The 19,672-nt window shown below is 44.5% G+C and overlaps 2 protein-coding genes across 3 annotated transcripts in view; one reads left to right on the top strand and one right to left on the bottom strand.

Annotated features, from left to right (window-relative positions):
• Nucleotides 1–1,217: 1,217 nt before the first annotated feature.
• Nucleotides 1,218–11,932, bottom strand: MRPL22 (mitochondrial ribosomal protein L22). 2 transcript variants are annotated; one of them, XM_083181719.1, is made up of 7 exons: nucleotides 11,788–11,932; nucleotides 8,856–8,889; nucleotides 8,145–8,280; nucleotides 6,580–6,645; nucleotides 4,345–4,422; nucleotides 2,270–2,339; nucleotides 1,218–1,569 (listed from the first exon to the last, which is right to left on the bottom strand). In XM_083181719.1, exons 1-7 carry the CDS (start codon nucleotides 11,807–11,809, stop codon nucleotides 1,358–1,360), a joined length of 618 nt encoding a protein of 205 aa, XP_083037845.1. In that variant the 5' UTR covers nucleotides 11,810–11,932; the 3' UTR covers nucleotides 1,218–1,357. The 2 variants fall into 2 exon arrangements, with proteins under 2 accessions (XP_083037845.1, XP_083037846.1); XM_083181720.1 differs by lacking the exon at nucleotides 11,788–11,932 and adding an exon at nucleotides 11,746–11,764.
• The window catches only part of GEMIN5 (gem nuclear organelle associated protein 5), a 69,764-nt gene continuing 61,935 nt past the window's right edge, over nucleotides 11,844–19,672 (top strand). Inside the window, exons 1-4 of the mRNA XM_083181718.1 lie at nucleotides 11,844–11,958; nucleotides 14,134–14,289; nucleotides 16,067–16,221; nucleotides 17,993–18,174. Coding sequence (XP_083037844.1) covers nucleotides 14,145–14,289; nucleotides 16,067–16,221; nucleotides 17,993–18,174 — 482 coding nt within the window. The 5' untranslated portion in view covers nucleotides 11,844–11,958; nucleotides 14,134–14,144. The remainder of the gene's footprint in view (nucleotides 11,959–14,133; nucleotides 14,290–16,066; nucleotides 16,222–17,992; nucleotides 18,175–19,672) is intronic.

Raw genomic sequence — 19,672 nt, forward strand, 5'->3', positions numbered from 1 at the left:
AAAAAAACTGGAGATTTCTTACCAAATCTCTCACTTTCTGAATCTCTCATCTTATTAAATTTCACTTTTTGTTGTTTTTTAATTTACTGTAGTATTAAGGAACCTGCCTCTAGCAAGATGCACCTAGTATAATAGGTGGGCAATCACAGGCACACCCAGGTATCTGCTGCTAATTTTGATAAACCACAGATTATTTTCTGTTGAACTTTTATTATAAATTTTAATATATTTATCCCCAAATTACTTAGTAATTTGTAGTTTATTCTATTTATAGAGACAAAATAAATAGTAATTTAGATTTTAAATGATCAGTTCTTTATTCAGCTAGATTTGGCTAACGTACACAGCCCGAGGGACTCCAAAGGATGGAACCAGCTTGTTTGTCAGTGAATACTGCTCATCATCCAGAACCATGTATGTAAGTTCTATGGGGGTTATGTAATCCGGGATCATGGCTGTCGGTCCGTCCCGACAGCTGTGATCCTGGCCCATTTGCGTTTTGCTCAACATCAAATCAGCAGATGGGATTCAATATCCCGCCTGACGATTGTCAAAAAGGGGGCGTGGCCATGAAAAACGGCCACGGATTGTCAAGATCCGGCCATGAGCTGGACAATCTACGGCCGTTCTCAGCAGAAAGTCTTTAAAGTCGGGTTTGTTCTGCCAAGATGCCTCATCAATGCGGTCGGGAAAGACAGCATTGAATAGGCACCCGCCACTCTCTCCCCTGTTGGAAATAGCGGCAGGGATTGCATACCCCCCCTATGTCTCAGAAGTCTATTGTCATCTACGATTATTTACATATTCTTAGGAAGACACATGTAATTTATAATTGCTTTGATTACCATCAGTTATGAAAGCTTTCAGATATACAATTTAGGTACTTATGTATTATCTGGACTCCCATGTTAAATGCACCCCTTTTTTTCATACCCCTACTATCCAACTACGCATGGAGTTGATTTTAATTAGTGTGGCGAGCGCAGCGAGCCACTGTGCCCGAAGCGTGATGAGCGCAGCGAGCCCCGCGAGGGGACGCGGTCTCATAAGAAAAACGGGAGTCTAGATATTACATAAGTACCACAATTTAAAACTAGAATAGAATGTAAATCACAACAACCTTTAGAGCAATCTACAATTTGCAGACAGTTTTGTCACTCAATGTGCAATATAAAAAAAAACTAAAAAGAAAAAAAATCATCGTCAATGCAATTAACTGAAAATAATAGATATTAGTTTATTTGTAAATAGAAGTTGTTAAACACGTGTATAAATGTTGCATTGTCCCATCATCAGGTTTCAATGTGCGCCGTGCCGCCTGATGTTGCTTTGCATATCCGTAAAGCATCTGACAGCATCACAGGCTGTGGATAATAGTGCGGTTTCGAAGTTTCTGCACATATTCCTGTGCCTGCTGGAAGCCTGTGATTGGCTCTTCTTTCGGTGGCGGTGGGCCCTCCACCAACTTAACAAAATAATGGCAGTAGACCTTGTCCATGATTCCACACCTGCCCCGGCCGTGGTAACGAATCCGTTTAAGATATGTGCCTTTGCCTGAAAAGGAGTCCGCTAAAAAGAGGAAAAAAAACAAAACTTGTTATTATCTCTCATATCTATTGTTCTCCCTTTCCCTCATCTTATCCTGAATTTCCCTAACTGCTGGTCTTTACAGAAAGGTACAGGTTCTCCACACAGCACTTGTACAGCGGCAACTTACAAGGGCAGTCTGTCATATATCAGGTTACAGCATAGGTGGAGTAAGGTTAGTATTACTGCCTCATGGTACTAATGACCCATCACAGCCCAAACAGTATGAGCAAGGCAAAGGTTCCCGCTCACAATCAAAAAATATACTGGTAGGTGAATTGTCCCCTAATGAAAATAGTGTGGTAGGGAATATAGATTGTAAGCTCCACTTTGGCAGGGATTGATGTGAATAGATAAATATTCTCTATTAAGCTCTGTGGAATTGGTGCGCTATATGAATACCTAAAATTTCCAGCAAATTAATAGGCTACAGAGTCATGGATACAGAATAAAGGGGGGGGGGGGGAGTCTGCCTTCAGTGCACGAAGTCCACAACTACATTTTAGGTTTTCAAGTATCATGTTTACTGACTGGCAAATTAAAATGAACCCCCCTGGCAACACGATTTTGATCTGCACTCAGTAAATGGTACAAAATGAATCAAGCCATTTATGTGCTGATCTGACAAAGTTCAGATAGATGTACAGTATTCTTCCTTTTATTCTCTGAATTGAGATCTTACCTAAATGAAGGTTGGACTTGTATTCCACATGGTGGTTCTTCACTGCCATCTCCTGGGCTTCTAGCAGAATCTGAATCAACACGAAAAGTCATCAAGATACCGTCACTTATTTTGTGTGCTAAACCAACATCCCCTGCCACAAATGAGCCCTTACATTTTCCCTAATGCCATTCCAAACCCATGGTCTTATAGAACATCTTTTAATGGCTGCACCACTGTATTAAAAATAATACCCTTTAAAAAAAAAATAACGACAGAAGACCTGTTAGTGATATGTACCATAACAGGACGCAATACACACAGTAATATGCCCAGCAAAATGAACATGTACACACAATTTAATAGGCAAGCAATATTCCTAGCCAAGATGTAGTAGGAAAAAGGCACAAGGTGTAATACACACCAGCTACATCCAGTAAATGGCCCAGTGCTGTGACCAGCTAGATGCTATACAGATCCAGGTAGCATAATACAGCTTCATGTGCTGTATAGTGTTCATTCTAGCCCCTGCCATCTTTGAAAACCCATGCAGTTCCTCTTCCCTGCCTGGGGTGTCGCTGTCTGCTGTGGTATTTCTAGCACAGGTCTGTTTTGCATATCAGTGCTGATATACAGACCACACTGTGCTAGAAGTACTACAGCAGACAGTGACACCTCAGGTAGGGAAGAGGAACCAAACCAGTCTGACAGTATATGGTGCACCTCCCATGACAAGCACCAGTGAACAGTACTGCGCTTGTGTTGACATTATACATTCTACACAGGCTTCAAACCCCCTCTTCAAGAATATAATGCACCTCTGATAACTATGACAACATTGCAGGAGGGCCTGTTAACTTGCCAAATAGGTGTTAATTTAAACACACACACACACACAAACACACACACACTGGGAAGGTTTATACTTTTTCACTACACCAGACATATGGCTACAGCCAGGGCTGTTTCTAGACAATTTGTCTCCCAGTGCGAAGAAATAAAAATGTGCCTCCCCCCCCCAATACCTAATTTAATACAAAAGGAGGGGTGTGTGGCTTAATATAAGGGGTGTGGCCTAGTTATAAGGGGTGTGGTGTAGCGGGAAAACAATTACCTTACACCTCACTTTTGCACACTGCATGACCACACATTGGTTATCGTTGTCATCCCACGGTTAAGCTGGATGGCTGAAGGCCACATAGTGACATATAAACATAAAGGCCCACACAGTGACCTAGGGCGAGATGCACTAACAGCCACCACCCCTTACTGGCTACAATATCGATACTAATGGCATATGCTCTAACATATGTAATAAGTATCGCAAAGGGCAACTCTTGTGATAAGAGCTGCCCTTTGCGAAGCAGCCAGCAGGGGGTGAGTGGGTCCCCGGTGGCTCTCCCCCTCCTCTTGCCTGCTGCAGGGCTCTCCTCCTCCTTCCTTCACCCGGAAATGGAAGTATGGGGCTAGGGAGGAGGAGACTGGTCTGGGCAGCACACCAGGAGGCTGTCTGGACACAGGTGAGGAGGGAGCGGCGGTGGTCAGTGTGGGGCGACGAGGGATGTGCTTCCGGGAGCCGGTGGAGAGGAACTACTGTCAGCAGAGAATAGACAGCGGAGGTGAGCACCTCCCTCCCCTTGCTGACCCGGCGCTATGGCTTCCTCGGTGGGTCATGGGGGAGCTGGCACCTGGCAAATATAGCAGCGGCGGACATGCTGTGCAGTCACGGCACCAAGGCTGGTCTGCCTCCAGAAACAGCCCTGGCTACAGCTCCACACGTCAGTGTAAAAGTATTTGCCTTACCTCTGCTAATTTCATAAATTCTCCACTATACAAGACAATTCCTCCCTATACAGACGGAGCCCCATTCTCCCAGAAGCCCTGCACCAATACCGGAGTCCTCCGACCCAACTGACGGACAGGTACAATGAGATGCTTGCACGTCCCAGCCATCCACCAAAATGGCGCCATGGTGAGCTGGATGAGAGGGGCTCCATCTGTAGTTAGGATGCATCGGCCTATTCTAATGTTCATGGGTGGCCTGTAAATTCATAGGCCCACTCAAAATTCTACTTACTAAAATAATTCCATCTCACCTCTTTAATTATTTTTGCTCCTTTCTTGTCACTGAATTCCAGCTGAGCGAGAGCCTGGTCTATAGACATCCCTTTGATCTAAAAGAGGGAGTAAAGGGTTAATCTGACATGGTCATGTGATTATTGTGCTACTAAACAGGTCCGCAGGGCTGCGAAGCTTACGGGATAAAAGCTATGCTATGACAATTCGGAATCATTTACATATTTTCAACCACTATCTAGATATTTGATGACCAAAAAACTTAGTTTACAGATGTCTGTTTGTGGTTACAGTCAAAGTTCTAGATTTGAATGAACTGGCAGGGATTCAGTAAAACACTTCTCAGATAGGGGCCCATTGATACTGCTGCGATCTCTCCTGCACCGCCGCCAGTTGTATCCCCGCGAAGCTGCCTGATGTATCAACATTGGGCAGCTTCGCTTTGGGTCCCTGGGCTACTGCCATTCTGAGATGGTGGTAGCCCTTTGTAGCCTATGGGCTACAGAACAGACCGCACCACCGCCAGAGCAGTGTGGTCGGCAGGGGGGGGGGGGGGGCAGTGCTGACCATGCATGCGCAGACCACCCAGCACCCTTTCGAAACCCTGTCCCTGCGTGTGCAAGATCATGGGATTGATATGAAATCCTGGCGGTCAGAATCCCGGCGTTCAAAATCCCAACAAGGGGGGGGGGGGGGGGGAACGTGGATCGCCTTCCCTTGCGGGCTCGCTGCACTCGCCACTCAGCGGGCCCGGTGCCTCGCTACGCTCAGCACACTAGTTTATTCTCCCTCTATGGGTGTCGTGGACACCCACGGAGGGAGAAAGTGACGGGATTTCGGCAGGCGGGATTTTGAATGCCGGGATTTAAGATGCATCCCAGGATCATACATCCCTACGACAGGATTGCATATTACAATGTGATCCTGGGTGGTAATATTTCGCCCAGATCGCATTGTATTTGCAAGTGACACACTGTTGTTGACAAGCTGTTGTTGAACTACACATCCCAGCATTCCCTGCATCATTTTTACTATTTGACCATGCTAAAACTGATGCAGGGATGTGTAGTTCAACAACATCTGGAGTGTCAAGGCTAGCCATCACTGGTATATGCTATCCTTAATAAATGGGCCCCATAGGCTATCTTCCAGAGAACACAGTGATCCTTGTGATACTTTATATAGTCAGCCAATCAATGGTAATGTCTCTTAGGTGCCACCATACCAGGGGTGACTTAATTATTCCTACATAGTTTTCACATTACGTTGTTTAACGGGGTGTCTCGCCCCGCCCATATGGCAGTGCCTGGCTGAATTAACCCGCCCTTTGCATCCCCACCCACAGGCTGCAGTGTCCAGAGGTATTGTGCGGACCACCAGTGAATAGATGTCCTATTCACAGTGAAAGGAGAGAAAGTGGGTAAGCCCTAGACGACACACCCTTTTAAGGCAAGCAAAATTGTACCCTTGTCCGGATGGCACTGTGCCTCAATTTCACCCTAGACAGAACAGGAAGTCCTCTTGGGGGATTTCGTTTTGGTGGTGCTTTATACATTTAACATTAAGCAGGACAGCGGAAGACTACAGAGAACATATGAGATGTGACAGAAAAACAGGCGCTTTTGTATTAGGTAATCAAAACTTCTCATGGAACTAGAGATGTGTCCTTTTATACTGTGTGTCATGTTGTACCAAATATCCAGGTCCCATGCAACTCGTCTGCACCAATCTCCTTTCTTGCTCAAATGGTGCATCTTATTCACATAAAAGTGAAACAGTTTGAGGCAGTAAAACTACATTGCTGGATACACTGATCACTGGGTCTTGTGACATGTCTTAAGCTGTGTAAAAAGGGCTTCACTGCTAGTGGCAGACTTGGATAAGCTTTTCACTGCATCTGAGACTAAGGGCCTGATTCAGAGTACACTAGACCAATATGAGCAGAGTTCAACAATTATCTGTGCTGGTGTACGATCTCATGTGCCAAAGTCCATTACCCTAGTCGCTAGCAGTATTCATTCAGTGATTTACAGAAGGCAACCAATGTGTAAGAGGTTACTGGGAGTGATGGCAAAAACGCGGACATGTTGTGGCTACGTTCAGGGTTTGTCTCAGACTGACACTGTCCCCACATATATGGCTCCAGCATCTCAGATACGCTTGCTGTGCTGTATGACCACAGATTCACTCAGGGACTCAATGTTTTGGTGATTTAGGTCCACATAAGCACTTAGTGTAACGCACATGCCGCTTACCAGCTTTGCCAGATACCACATCTTGTCCTTGCTGTATTTGATTTGCCTGCGACAGTGGTGAATCTCCTAAGTGGGAAAAAAAGAACACACAACAGTGATTATTGTTGCCACCTGTGTCATGAAATCCAGCAAAGATCTGTTCTATATGTGTGTGTGTGTGAGTACATACGCATACACATATACACACACGTCTCATTTACTGCGACATATGTGAGCAATGTCCATTGTCCAACCGCTTCCATACAGAGCTAAACATATGTGCTAGTAAGGTGTTTGCATTTTTTGCTATTGAAATCATTATTCTCAACACCCAACCCTCCGCACGCCCAAAGAGACTTGGCTGGGGTCACAAGGAGTAGAGTTTGGGATTCAAACCAAGTCTAAGGGCAGTATTCAATGAGAAAAATTTGCTGTGTTTTATGGCGAGTTTGTGCTATTTTCGCGTTGGAAGGAGCATTTTGCTCTCCAAAAGTGAACCACCCTATTCAATGTGATATTTTCGCCGTCTTTTTAAGTGATTTTCGCCGTGTCTCTCCGTGTAGCAATTCTCCATCTTTTCATGGAGAACTGGAATGTGAACTTTTAAACTAAAAGGTTTTTTTTTTTAAATTTGGTGTCAAAAAAAAAAAAATCAAGATTTTTTTTTCTGTGAAGGGGCATGTTATTTTTATTCATGTGCTTATAGCACATGAATATATATTTAATAAAAATATATTTTTTTTTTACACAGAGCAGCCAGCAGGGGGCCGGAGCTCTCGAGCCGCTCATTAGATATTCATATATTCACTGCACCCGATCATTACATATGCACGGATCGGGTGCAGTGAATACTGGCTCCCCCGCTGGCTATAGGGGGGGGGGGGGCAGCTTGTGCTGCCTGGGTCCCGGGGAGCCCTCCTCCCCTCCACATATGTTCTGGGGCAGCCAGAGAGACTTTAATCTCCCTGGCTGCCACTGTCCCCCGGCTCCCTGCCGCAGACGCTCGTCCGCTGCAGGGGTTAAGACTCGCCGTGAGTGGCGGCGAGTCTTAACCACATTGAATAGAGCGAGCAGGAGTGGCAGCGAGCCCTCCGGAACAGGGCGAGTGCATGGCGAGAGAAAAAATCTCTCGCCATGCACGGAGAATTTTTCTCATTGAATACTGCCCTAAGGGGTAAACTTACTAAAAATTCTAAAAGTAAAAAGTGGGGATGTTGACCATAGCAACCATTCAGATTTTGTCTTTCATTTTCTGGGATGCAATAGAGAAATGATAGCAAATTTCTGATTGGTTCCCACTTTTCGATGTTTTAGTAAAGTTACCCCAAAGTGTCAATGTTATGCTGGCCACCCATCAGACCAACTTTCCTCCAACAGTTGCTTGGATGGAATAAAAATATGGTACTGGATGGGAGCAAATGCAATATTTACTTCAGAAATTTGCTCCCAAAATCTGGAAAGGGACAAAAAAACTGTCTCTCAGACACGGTACTGTAGTTGAACCTGTTTGATTTAAACAATTTTACTGAATGTTTTTGTAATTCAATGCAAAACACTATCTTCATATGTCAAAACACGGAACTTACTGCTGGCCGCCGAGGCTCATCCGGGAGCTGCGGTGGGTAGACAATCTTGTTCTTCATCTCCCAACTGCGTCTCTGCAAAGCAGCGGTTGTGTGGATACAGCTTTGTGATAGGACGCTGCTGGCGGCATATTGCACACTGCAATACAACACTTTATTTACTTTAGGTCCCAAAATAAACTAATTTGCTTTTTATATCTAGAAAATCTCTAACCTATGAAATCTCCCATCATTGGGTGGACACACGGGCTCGGGTAGGGAGATTTTCAAATAAGCGATTTAGCTTAGTCAAAATCAAGATGAAGGCACAGGAGATACGGCTGCCATCCCCAGCCACTTAGCGCAGGTGTAAAGCCAAAAACAGTATGCAGCGGCTAGTCAAAAGTCTATTTGGCCACGTGATGGGCCGCGCATCGCTATTGTCCGCAGCGTACACACGGGGAAATCACTGATATATAGGTTATAGATCACACAAATTAAGCAGAAGAAACATTAATGCAAAACTGTAATATCAGAACACTTGTTACCAGCCCTCAAAATGACGGAACAACATAACCTCAATGTCAGCGCCAGCGACTGCGCGCGCCTGACAGAGCAACACATCTAGTGGCTGCCGGCCCACAAAATACCAGAATTCCCCCATGAAGGTGGGAAGCAACTTTAGCCTTGTAAGCTTATTATATAGGAAGTATAAAAATGTTGCACTTTACTCACCCCTGCCGGATTCGGAATAGTGACCCCCATACAGCTGTCGGAGAAAGATTTTATAAATTCTGATTAATACATAGTCTAACCCATGATTTACACATTAAAGCAAATAGCCTGGGTCTTCCCACTAGGAATGGCAACCTGTGTGTCGCCTTTGAATCACACGGTGACGGCCAGCAAGCCTGTTGTAGTTCGCCCAGCTGATAAAGAGCCTGATTTAGAGTCGGGCGAAATTTAAAAAAACAAAACAGCAAAACTGTGACTTCTTTCTCACACATGCTGACAGCCGCCCAAAATGCTGCGTCCCTTCCCACGATGCAATTGCTATTTATTGGCAATCGCATCCATCGCAGAAACATGATGTGTTTGCATTTCGATGGTAGCCCACTACCTGCGCAGTCTGGCTAGGAAGGCAGGTGCAGGGCCGCCATTTTCCATCTCACAGCGGCTGCATGTGACATCACACAGCCGCAGCGAACCGCCCCATCAATGATCCGGACACATCTGCGTTGTCCAGACTGCGTCCACCCAATGCCGCCCCCACCGTAATTTTTCCTGTTGAAATCAGACCCTTAGTATGCAATCTAGCATGTGGGTAAAAGAGGACATCATAGCTGTAATTTTATGTTTCCTAAGTTAAAAAATTGCAATGAAATAAGGATGATGTTCTGGCCAGTCACATAAGGAATCAGCAAAACCCTGCAGCCGCTTTCTGAGTCGCACACAGTTCCGTATTCTGTTGCATTCAGAATGCATATATTTTGGACTATAACAATTTATGAATCACACCACCCAGTGTTTTCCCACCACTGGTATTGCAGCTTACAGCTACTCTGCATTGGGGCAAAAAGAGTTGTCTGAATTAGGCATCTCCTCAGCATGTACGCAATAGCAGCTACACATCCACAATTTAAAAAAACAAAACAGTTTTCTTCCCTGTGTCCACCTAGCTGATATGGGCCTGTTTACTATCATGTTTTAGACCCAATAATTAAAATTTCTAGTTCTTGTGTACTGTTGAGAAGTGGAAGGGGGGGGGGGGGGGGGGGGGTTGTATAGATGAAGTAAAGCCAAATTATTGCCTTGCCCCAGGGGATGAATATCGTAGTTTGAGCCCTGCAACATGAATAAACATATACTTGAAAATAATATGAGATAGGAGCCCATCCCTGCAATGTGTACAAGACATTTTGATTGGTGGCCATCAACGATACTACATGCCTGAGTGCCAGGTATGGATCCCACAGAAAATTGGAGAAAAGGGTTTTTAATTCCACACTGGGTGCTCTTACTTGTAAAGGTGGCCATACACACGCAGATTTATCTTCAGATCTGGCTGGTTGGAACAAAAACATGGTTCTGGATGAGAGCAAATGACAGTTGAACATTTGCTTGGAAATGCTGGAAAATTGACAAACTGTCACTCATCCATAACCATGTTTTTGTTACAACCAGGCAGATCTGAAGATAAATCTTACTAGTGTATGGGCACCTTTAGTCTTCCTATTTTTTACTTTTGTTTTCTTTTGTGTTGCTTTCAGTTTTTAAGAGAATATTTTCTCTAATTCTTCATATATTCTTCTAGACTACGGTGCAACCCCTCTCCTAATAGTAATGGATAAATATGAAAAAGAGAGCAAAGATTGGAGATTCTTGGGGTGCACTCTGAAAGTATATTATAGGAGACGTCCAACTGAAAAATATCACAATCTCTAAAATGTAACTTTTATTATTTTAGTTAAAAAGAGGTGTATAATTTGCATACTCTCAAATAAGACAATAGTAAAGATGTGCAAAAAAAGAAAATAAACTGTTGTTAAAACCAGGATGTGGATACTAGTATTCTGGCAATATTCATATATTAATGTCTATAGAACTCCTATTTTATTTTGAGGGATTAATTACTATTGTCTTATTTGAGAGGATGTAAATTATACACCTCTTTTTTAACTAAAATAATAAAAGTTACATTTTAGAGATTGTGATATTTTTCAGTTTGACGTCTCCTATAATATACTTTCAGAGTGCACCCTAAGAATCTCCAATCTTTCCTCTCTTTTTCATATTTATGGATCCCACAGAAACCTATCTAGTTAACATGGTTTTATGTAGCCCATAGACTGCAACGCCATCTAAGGATAGGACCCAGTGGCAAGCTAATCTAAAATGGGGTAACCGCTTGCCATTCTGGGGGGATTTTGAGCAAAATAATGCCCCTTCATACTAGCCGACACCGATATTGGCAGCGGGGAGACAATCGGCAAGTGCATACACACTTGCCGATGCTGGCAGGTAAGGGAGCGTCGGAAGTGTGTGTGTGTGGGGGGGGGGGGTGTCTTCTCCCTCGACTGAACATGCAGGACAAGGGAGCGGGTCATTAACGATCTTAAGTTTACACACTGCCTAGACTACTGTATATTGTTCACAATATCACCAAGGGTGTAGAGGGCTTTGGTTTAATAAATATGCCCTGACTCCTCATCAACCAAGTTTACATTATAAACTGTAAATACAGTACATTTCTCAGGCTTCTGTCATATATTGTACAGGCAATTTATTACAATACAACATATGGCGGGATGAGTATAACATAGTACAATCCACTACCCAAGCTGTAGCAGAATGACCTATTAAGGGGCTGACCATGCTAATAACCAGCAGGTAACAACCAATATGTGTCATACATTCCGTAGAGAAGAAGGCCAAACTGCTGCAGTACACACCACAAATGCACTACACTTCTGGAAATAAGGCAGCTAGCGTCTTTGCAGCTACTGTGGTACTACAGGTCCCAGCACGCCTGCTCCATTATACACAAGTAACAGTAATGATATAAAAGTAGGCGCACACTATATGTCACAAATTTAGTTGCTCCCTCCATAAACCTCCTTTGTACCTCTCTCCCCGATGTGACACTCTCACCCTTCTTTATACTCACACGCAGACATGGCCGCCGCCATTTTGGATGTCCTCCTCCTCCCCCTGCGCGCTTTACGGCAACTCCCACACAAACATTGGAGCCGGCTCTTTACGACAGTCAGCTCTGCAGCAGCAGTACAGTATGAGCGCACGGCGGCAGCGTGCTAGGTGATGGGCTGAGCTGGAGCAGGTAAGAGGGGACCCTTCCTCACTGACTGTATCACTCACACTTCTCTAGTAGGGCGCCATGTATGACGTGACTGCTGATATAATTCCTAGAGTATCATTACCATATATCCCCATTAGGAAGTATCTTTTGGAGTGTATCTCCCTTGTCCATATTTTGTATCTATTTTGTACCTTGGCGTGCACAGTAGAACAGAATATTAGGCATAGGCAGCTTGATTCTCTTCAGCATGACCTGACCTGTCACATGGTATGAATATGCAGTGAGTGTGAGGTGCTACGCTATGTTTAGGCGCACTACAAGTGCATAGTTCCATTATGTGTATGACTTAAAGTGACATATTTGTAAAGCGCAACGGAATCGGCTGCGTTTCATAAGAAAATGTAAATAAATAATACATGAATGATTGGTGATCTCGTCCTGGCCCCCAAAAATTGGCAAATAAGATCGCAGGGTGGTGTAGAAGGCTGTTAGAGCTTGCTACAATCAAAAAGCCTCTAAATACATTATTACATTTATTCTCCCTCTATAGGCCCAAACACACTTGGCAACTTTTAGCTGAAAGCTGCTCAAAACAGCATGTTTGAGCGGCTTTCAGCTCAAAGCCGCCCAGTGTGTATGCCCCAGCGGTGAGTATTGCTGCGTGCTCCTGCAACATCGCCCGGAAAAGCCACTCATCTGCTGGTAATACCAGCAGATGAGCTGCTTTGAGGACGGCTTTGCATAGCCCACCGCTATGCAAAGCCGTCCTCCCCCTCCGATTGCACCGGGCAGGGGGAAAGCCGCTCAGCGTGTATGCACTGAGCGGCTTTCCCCACAGCGGTGATTGTCATCATCGCTGTCCATACACGCTGGGCATAGTCGCCCAGTGTGTGTGGACACCCACAGAGGGAGACTGTCTGGATTGTGGTGGTCGGGATCCCAGTGTCGCTATTTCGACCACCGGGATCTTGACCGCATCCTGTCTCAGGGGTACTACACAAAGGGGTGTATTCAATGGATTCTGCGAGCTGTGACAGCGAGCAGTGCTGCCTGCTCCCTGTCACAGCTCACAGGGTCAGTATTCAACTAACTCACTGCACACGCTGTTTCCCCCTCGCTAGGTTTTTGGAGCAAGGGCGAAACGGTGTATGTGGTCCCTAAAACAGAGAGGGTCGTGGCTAAATGCAGCAGGCTCTCTGCATTAGCCACAAGCCTCACTGTTTGTGGGAATCCTCCCTGTCCTCTGACAGCGAGGATTTCCCTGGCGCGTTGAATAGGGTGAGCGGCTGGCGCGTGGGTTAAACAGCGAGGATCGATTGTTTTCGGCGATCACCACCATTTAACCCCCTCGCCGGCCACATTGAATACACCTACACTTCATGTTTGAATAGGAGTTTTGGTTTCTTCTGCTGTCAGCCTCTCTCTGTCTGCCAGCGGTGGAGGGCTAAGCGGGCACTCTGGGGAGTGGCAGACCCCGAACACCCCTGTTCATGGCCACACAGAAAGATTGCGTGTGTGTGTGAGTGTGTCAAGCTCAGGGGTGTACTGAATTTCAAGGGAAATTTGATAGATATCCATCCGTGTGTGGGCACCTTTAGTCTGCTGTAGTTGAGTCGGATCCACACATCAATAATAAACATGCATACAGAATGCTACATACATGTAGTAGACTCTTTTCAGCGCAGCCTCGCATCAAAAGTATGTTGTACATTCTGACTAATAATAATTTTTGCCTTTTGGGCTTTTACTCCGGCTGTTCTATTGATTTGAGTTATGAAATCTGCAGGCGTGATACTTTAAGGTGTTCAGGGGAAGATGTATTAAGCCTGATGAAGTGATAGTCAGTCAGATGCACAAAGCTTCAAAAGTGATCAAATGGAAAGTGATAAACAACCAACCAATCAGCTCCTGCCTGACATTTTTTAAACACAGTCTGTGACATGACAGGTAGGAGCTGATTGGATGGTTGTTTAACCCTCTCCATTTTATCACTTTTGATGCTTAGTGCGTCTGGCCCAGTGTCCGGTGATAATACAGCAGCCATTCAGCTCCTAACTGAAATATTTGAAACCCAGCCTGTAACTTCACAGATAGTAGCTGATTGGCTGGTGCTTTATCACTGACACTTTTGTCACTTCACCAGGCTTAATAAATCTTCCCCTCAGTTCTAATTCTCTGAATGTTTTGACTTTTCAGGTGACACAAGAATGGGTGACCCAGATCGGATGCTTAGCGCATCCCCCAACTGGTATTGCAGCCGCGCCGGTGATGCAGCTGGAGGACTCTTTGGATACGCTGCTCGTAACTCTGTGTGCTTGCTTCGTATAAGCCCCCAAGAGCCTGGATTCTATGGTAATTAGCTGCGGGATCCTATACAGCAGTGTAATGCACATACACTCATTTTATGGATGTTAGAATTTGGGTACTGTATAAAGTAGAGCCAAAGTATAGTATATATTGCTAGAAAGCTTAAATAAAAAATAATTCTTTCAAAACTCCATTATTAACGCTTAAAAGCTCACTAAAATGTTTTGTTTTGGCTATGGAAAAATGTATTACAACGTATGGTAGTAATTCTCTAATGACCAGCCAGGTAGGATTAGCATTTAAGTTTTTCCATAAGGAAAGAGAGAAATTTCAAGCAGGTTATAGGAAAATTTGGAGGGGTTCTCTAGGATCAGGCAAATGTATCCTTACTCAAGACTATAACATTTTTCGAAAACCAACAACTTTATAACTGACTGAATGGGGAAATGAAGCCCTGTAGACACCGATATAATGGTTCTGGAATAAATGAGCATGCAGCAGGCGATGGCCCCATCAGTTTCTCAACCACCTCTTTTCTGGCAATAGAAATAAGCATGGTCATGGGGCAATTGCTTGCATCTAGACAACCTGCCCTGCTTATTGTTAATCCTTTGTTCTGTTCTATGTCTTATATAGCCCCGCGCTAAGCGATGTAGCACAGCACACATCGCTGACACACATCGCTGACACACATGCGATGCACCAGCGATGTGTGCTGAGTGATCTGTACACCAGTGTTCCCACCATGAGAACACTGGCGATATAACTAGATTTATACTGCATGCAGTATGAATCTAGTCAGGCGATGATGACGCGCTGGACTATGCATCGCCGCCGCTGGAGTGGGGTTATAGACACGGAGCGAACCGTGCTTGATTTCTAAGTGATCTGGTCAGATCGCTTAGAAATAGCCATGGAATTGCCCATTGTGTATGCCCCATATGGCGGGAAAAAACAAGTTGCAGGTGGGGAAGTTGTAACAATACAGAGAGAGTAAAGGTGGCCATACACATGCAGATTTATCTGCAGATCTGTCTGGTTGGAACAAAAACATGGTTATGGATGAGAGCAAATGACAGCTGACCATTTGCTTTGAAATGCTAGAAAACTGACAAACTGTCACTCATCCATAACCATATTTTTTTTCCAACCAGCCAGATCTGAAGATAAATCTTACTAGTGAATGGGCACCGTAAGATTTGGGTGTGGCATACTTACTGGCTGCAACATGCAGGAGGGAACAACCATATCGGTACGTCAGGGGGAATGTCCTCGCCTTGGGTGGGTAGTGCCGAATCGCTACGTCGAAGCCCACTATTCAATGCCCAAATAACCGGATGGGGCTATGATGATGTGATTCAGCACAAATTGCGCCCTCGGCCGCCCTGGTCCACCCACCTTCAAGGACTCCTTTGGAAAGCTGCAGGAAGAGGGGCTGCTTTAGGTGAGGCCAGCTACTGGAGACTTGCCTACCTTTGCAAAGGGACAGGAGCACCACCAATTTTCAGGAGCCTCCTGGCTGATCCCGGAAAGTATGGGGTGGGGTTGGTTCAAACTGAATTCTAAATTGCAGTTCAAATATAAGGCTAACATTTGTGGGCTACATGCAAAAGCAGCCAATTTTTACTCTGCACATAAAAAAATTACCCGCCCAAAACGAAATCTCTCATGTTCCGTCAGCTCCACCTGCAGGTCAACATGGTTTTGCCCAATTTTCTATTTTTTATTTATTTACATTACATACTGTATGTGAATCAGGTTTATAGGCTCAATATTGTGTTGCCACTGCTAAGTATCTTTGTGTGTTATATTTGTCTATTAGGGGAGCTGGTTGGACATACAGACAGAGTATCCAGCTTTGCTTTTTCCCACTTCTCTGGTCAGTCTCACCTCTGCGCCAGCAGCTCTGATGACGGAACTGTGAAAGTTTGGGACACCCAGACAAAGAGCATTGTGACCGAACACAAGCTCCATCGGGTAGGTTTTGTGTGTATGATTAGGGCAGATCATAGGTTTTCTTGAATGCAGAGTGTAATGTAGTGTATAACCTGCTGTGTGCCAGAATGCACATGATGCGTTTACACACATTGGCTTCTTCTGATATAAAAGCACACACAACATAGCATCTATCTATCTTTATATATTCCCCATTTGAAATATTTCAAAATATATGGGGTGAAATTTCATTGGAGGAGAGAAAATGAGAGATTTGCTAAGAAATCTCCAGGCTTTTTTTTAAAGCGGCAATCATTTACACTGCAAAATCAGTTTGATTTTGCAGTTTAAATGATTGCCGCTTTAAAAAAAAACAGATATTTTTTTTGCAAATCTCTCATCCTATTAAATTTCACCCATTACTTTTACAAAAAAGGGCCTTATTCTAGTTCACTCTTTTTGACAAAATCCTTCTTAGATGGACAAAACCATGTGCACTGCAGGGGGACAGATGTAAAATGTGCAGAGAGAATTAGATTTGTGTGAGTTATTTTGTTTCTGTGCAGGGTAAATACTGGCTGCTTTATTTTTACACTGCAATATAGATCTCACTTTGGGGCAGATGTATTAAGCCTTAACAAGAGATAAATGCAAGGGTGACAAAGAGATAAACGTCCAGCCAATCACCTGTTAACTGACTTTTTTCAAACACAGCCTGTAACATGGCAGTTAGCAGGTGATTGGCTGGGCGTTTATCCCTCCTTATCACCCTTGCATTTATCTCTTGTTAAGTCTGAATACATCTGCCCCTTTGAAGTAAAACCCCACCCTAATCTAATTATATCTGCACAAGTTACATCTACCCGACCTGCAGTGCACATGGTTTTGTCCATCTAAGAAGGATTTTGTCAGAGTGAACTAGAATAAGGCCCAAAATGGGTATAACACATATCTTATGATGTGAAGAGTAAACATCTAGTGCAGAGGTTCCCAAATGTGGTACTCGAGGCACCCCAACCTTCCAGGTTTTACGTATTTCCATTTTGGCTGCAGGCGACTTAGGCCTGATTCAGGTTGGCTCGGTGAGCTGCGAACATCGAGTAAGCTGGTCACCGAGCGCTTGAGACGCTGCCCCACCACCATCACAACCACCACCGCCACCGAATCCCCTCGGTACCATGCGAGGGGATGTGTACGAGAACACCTCCCCTCACATGCCTCCACCAGCAGGAGAAATCATTGGATGGTTGCCAACAATGATGTCTCCTGCCTACACAAATAGAAGTCAGTGAAAACTGACTTATTTGCGAGCGCTACGATGAAGACAGGGCGGGCGGCTGACGTCCTGTGATTTCAGCCACCCGCCCCTGGCAGGCATCGACCCGCCTGAGGACCCATGGTAACGGCCAGCAAGTTCCCATGGTCCATCGCTGTCACTGCTCCTGGCCCACCCTCCCTGCAACGAACGGCCCAGCGATTTTGTTTATGACCGAAGCCATTCGTCTGCCACTGGGTCTGCACATGCACAAGTACTCGCTTGCGCAGACCCCCAAACAGCGGTACGGGGAAGAATTCACCCAGTTCCGGGTGTTACTGAATTATGGCCTTAATAAGTACCTCGTTCAATGTGATTTAACCATCTGGGCCCTGGATATACATAATCCTGGACTATTGGGGTGCCTTGAAGACCACGTTTGGGAACCTTTGGTCTAGCGTCATGCCAGTTACCTGTGTTAAAGTCTTTGTTCCTGCTTCACTGTACAATTCCGTTGGGATACATCTTACTGTGATGGCTGCCTCTTCCCCTTTACAGAACACAATAGCTGCCCTTCAATGGTCTCCCCTGGTGAAGGACCTGCTGATAACTGGGGATGAGAAGGGAATTGTGGTCTGCTTTTGGTGTAACCGGAATGATGGACAGCAGTTCTTTCCTGAGCCGAGGACCATTGTCTGCCTGTCCTGCTCGCCACACCAAGAGGATCTAGTGGCTGTGGGGTAAGCACCTACACTTTACCAACAGGCAGAATAGAGGGCAGATGTCAGCCAATATAGGGCACCGGACAGAGAAGTGGTATACAGATCTTCAATATCAATAGAGGCATTGCCAGTAAGGCTGTGGTGGAGACAATCATAATGAGACTTTACTTACTATACAGTTAAGAGGAAGACATTAAATCTATATCTGAACAGACAACTTTTACAGGATGTCTCAGCTATAACGTTTATTCTAGCTGAGGTACCCGGCGGTGCCCGGTTTTGATTGTGCGATTAGAATTACTTGATCTTTATCCTTCTTTTGTTTTAATCTTATCCGATCAACATGCCCATGGTGTGACTGGCATACACCTGTCTGTGGTGGGTTCCCGGATCTGACCACAGTTTTTTTCCCCTTAAACCCCCTGTCCTCTACCCCCTTTATGTTATGCAATTCTGCCATATCTTGCATCCCTGACCCACTTTGTTCCCTTTTGGGACCCCGGCGAAGGTTAGTGGCTGTGAACCTAATCTGAACCCAATCAATGTCCTCTATCCCTTCTGTTATGCAACGTTGCTACATGTTGCTTCCATGACCCACTTTGTGCAGTGACCGGACCCCTTTTGCGGCCCCGGGACCACGGGGGTAATTTTTTTTCAAGATTGCAAGTCATATGGTGTAAATTGCTCATACATACATACATACATACATACATACATACATACATTACAGTGAATCAGTCAATCTGGTGAAAACAAATACATATTTATTTGATATTAAAATGCCAATATTTTCTCTTGATGATTCATAAGACAGAAACATATCATAACCCAACGCGTTTTGTCCCTAGGACTTCATCAGGGGAAATGTATCTAGTAGTAGTATATCCTTAATTAAGGAAAGTGCTACAATCCTGTATTAGGTACATTATTTGAACTGCTAGTTTTAGGAATTCTGCAATGGAAAACCTAATTTGCAAAGATTTTTTAACAGGCAATTTTAGATGTTTGCACCACGGATCAAAATGAATGAGTTGTTCCAAACCAAATGCACATTTTTCTTCTAAGGGGAAATGCTGAAGGTCACTAGCTGCTGAGCTTTTTTATGCCTGGGAAACAAATTGTTGTTAACATTTTAGCATATACCAGTATTCTGTCCCTTACTACTGACCCGGCTTCACTGCTGCTAACAATGCTTTGTGTGAACACTAAACGAGTATATTCTTGCACCCCCCAAATATATGTCCCACAGTCTATGCAATTTTAAAATCAATTATAAGGTATACAATTTTGTTACATGACAATCCTACCCGGTGCTCTTGTTTTTGATTTCTGGAACATCACACCCTTTTTATGCTTTATATGCTGCCACAAGGGTTCCGCAGCACCTAACAACTTACTTAGACAATGAGCAGAATAAGACAACAGTGACTTACAGTGAAAGGACAAGTACTTGGTTTATTAAACATTCTGCCTCATTGGTCACAAAAATGTGGAGAGCATAATAAGGAGAGGTAGA

Source organism: Crinia signifera, chromosome 4 (genome assembly GCF_055691185.1).
Source record: "Crinia signifera chromosome 4, ASM5569118v1, whole genome shotgun sequence".
NCBI classification, from domain to species: domain Eukaryota; kingdom Metazoa; phylum Chordata; class Amphibia; order Anura; family Myobatrachidae; genus Crinia; species Crinia signifera.

Coding starts and splice junctions, on each gene's coding strand:
- MRPL22 (XM_083181719.1), bottom strand. CDS start 11,809: ATGGCGGCGGCCATGTCTGCGT. Junction 2,340..4,344: donor GAGCAAAAATAATTAAAGAG/GTGAGATGGAAT, acceptor GTGTTGATTCAG/ATTCTGCTAGAAGCCCAGGA. Junction 1,570..2,269: donor CAAGTCCAACCTTCATTTAG/GTAAGATCTCAA, acceptor TCCTCTTTTTAG/CGGACTCCTTTTCAGGCAAA.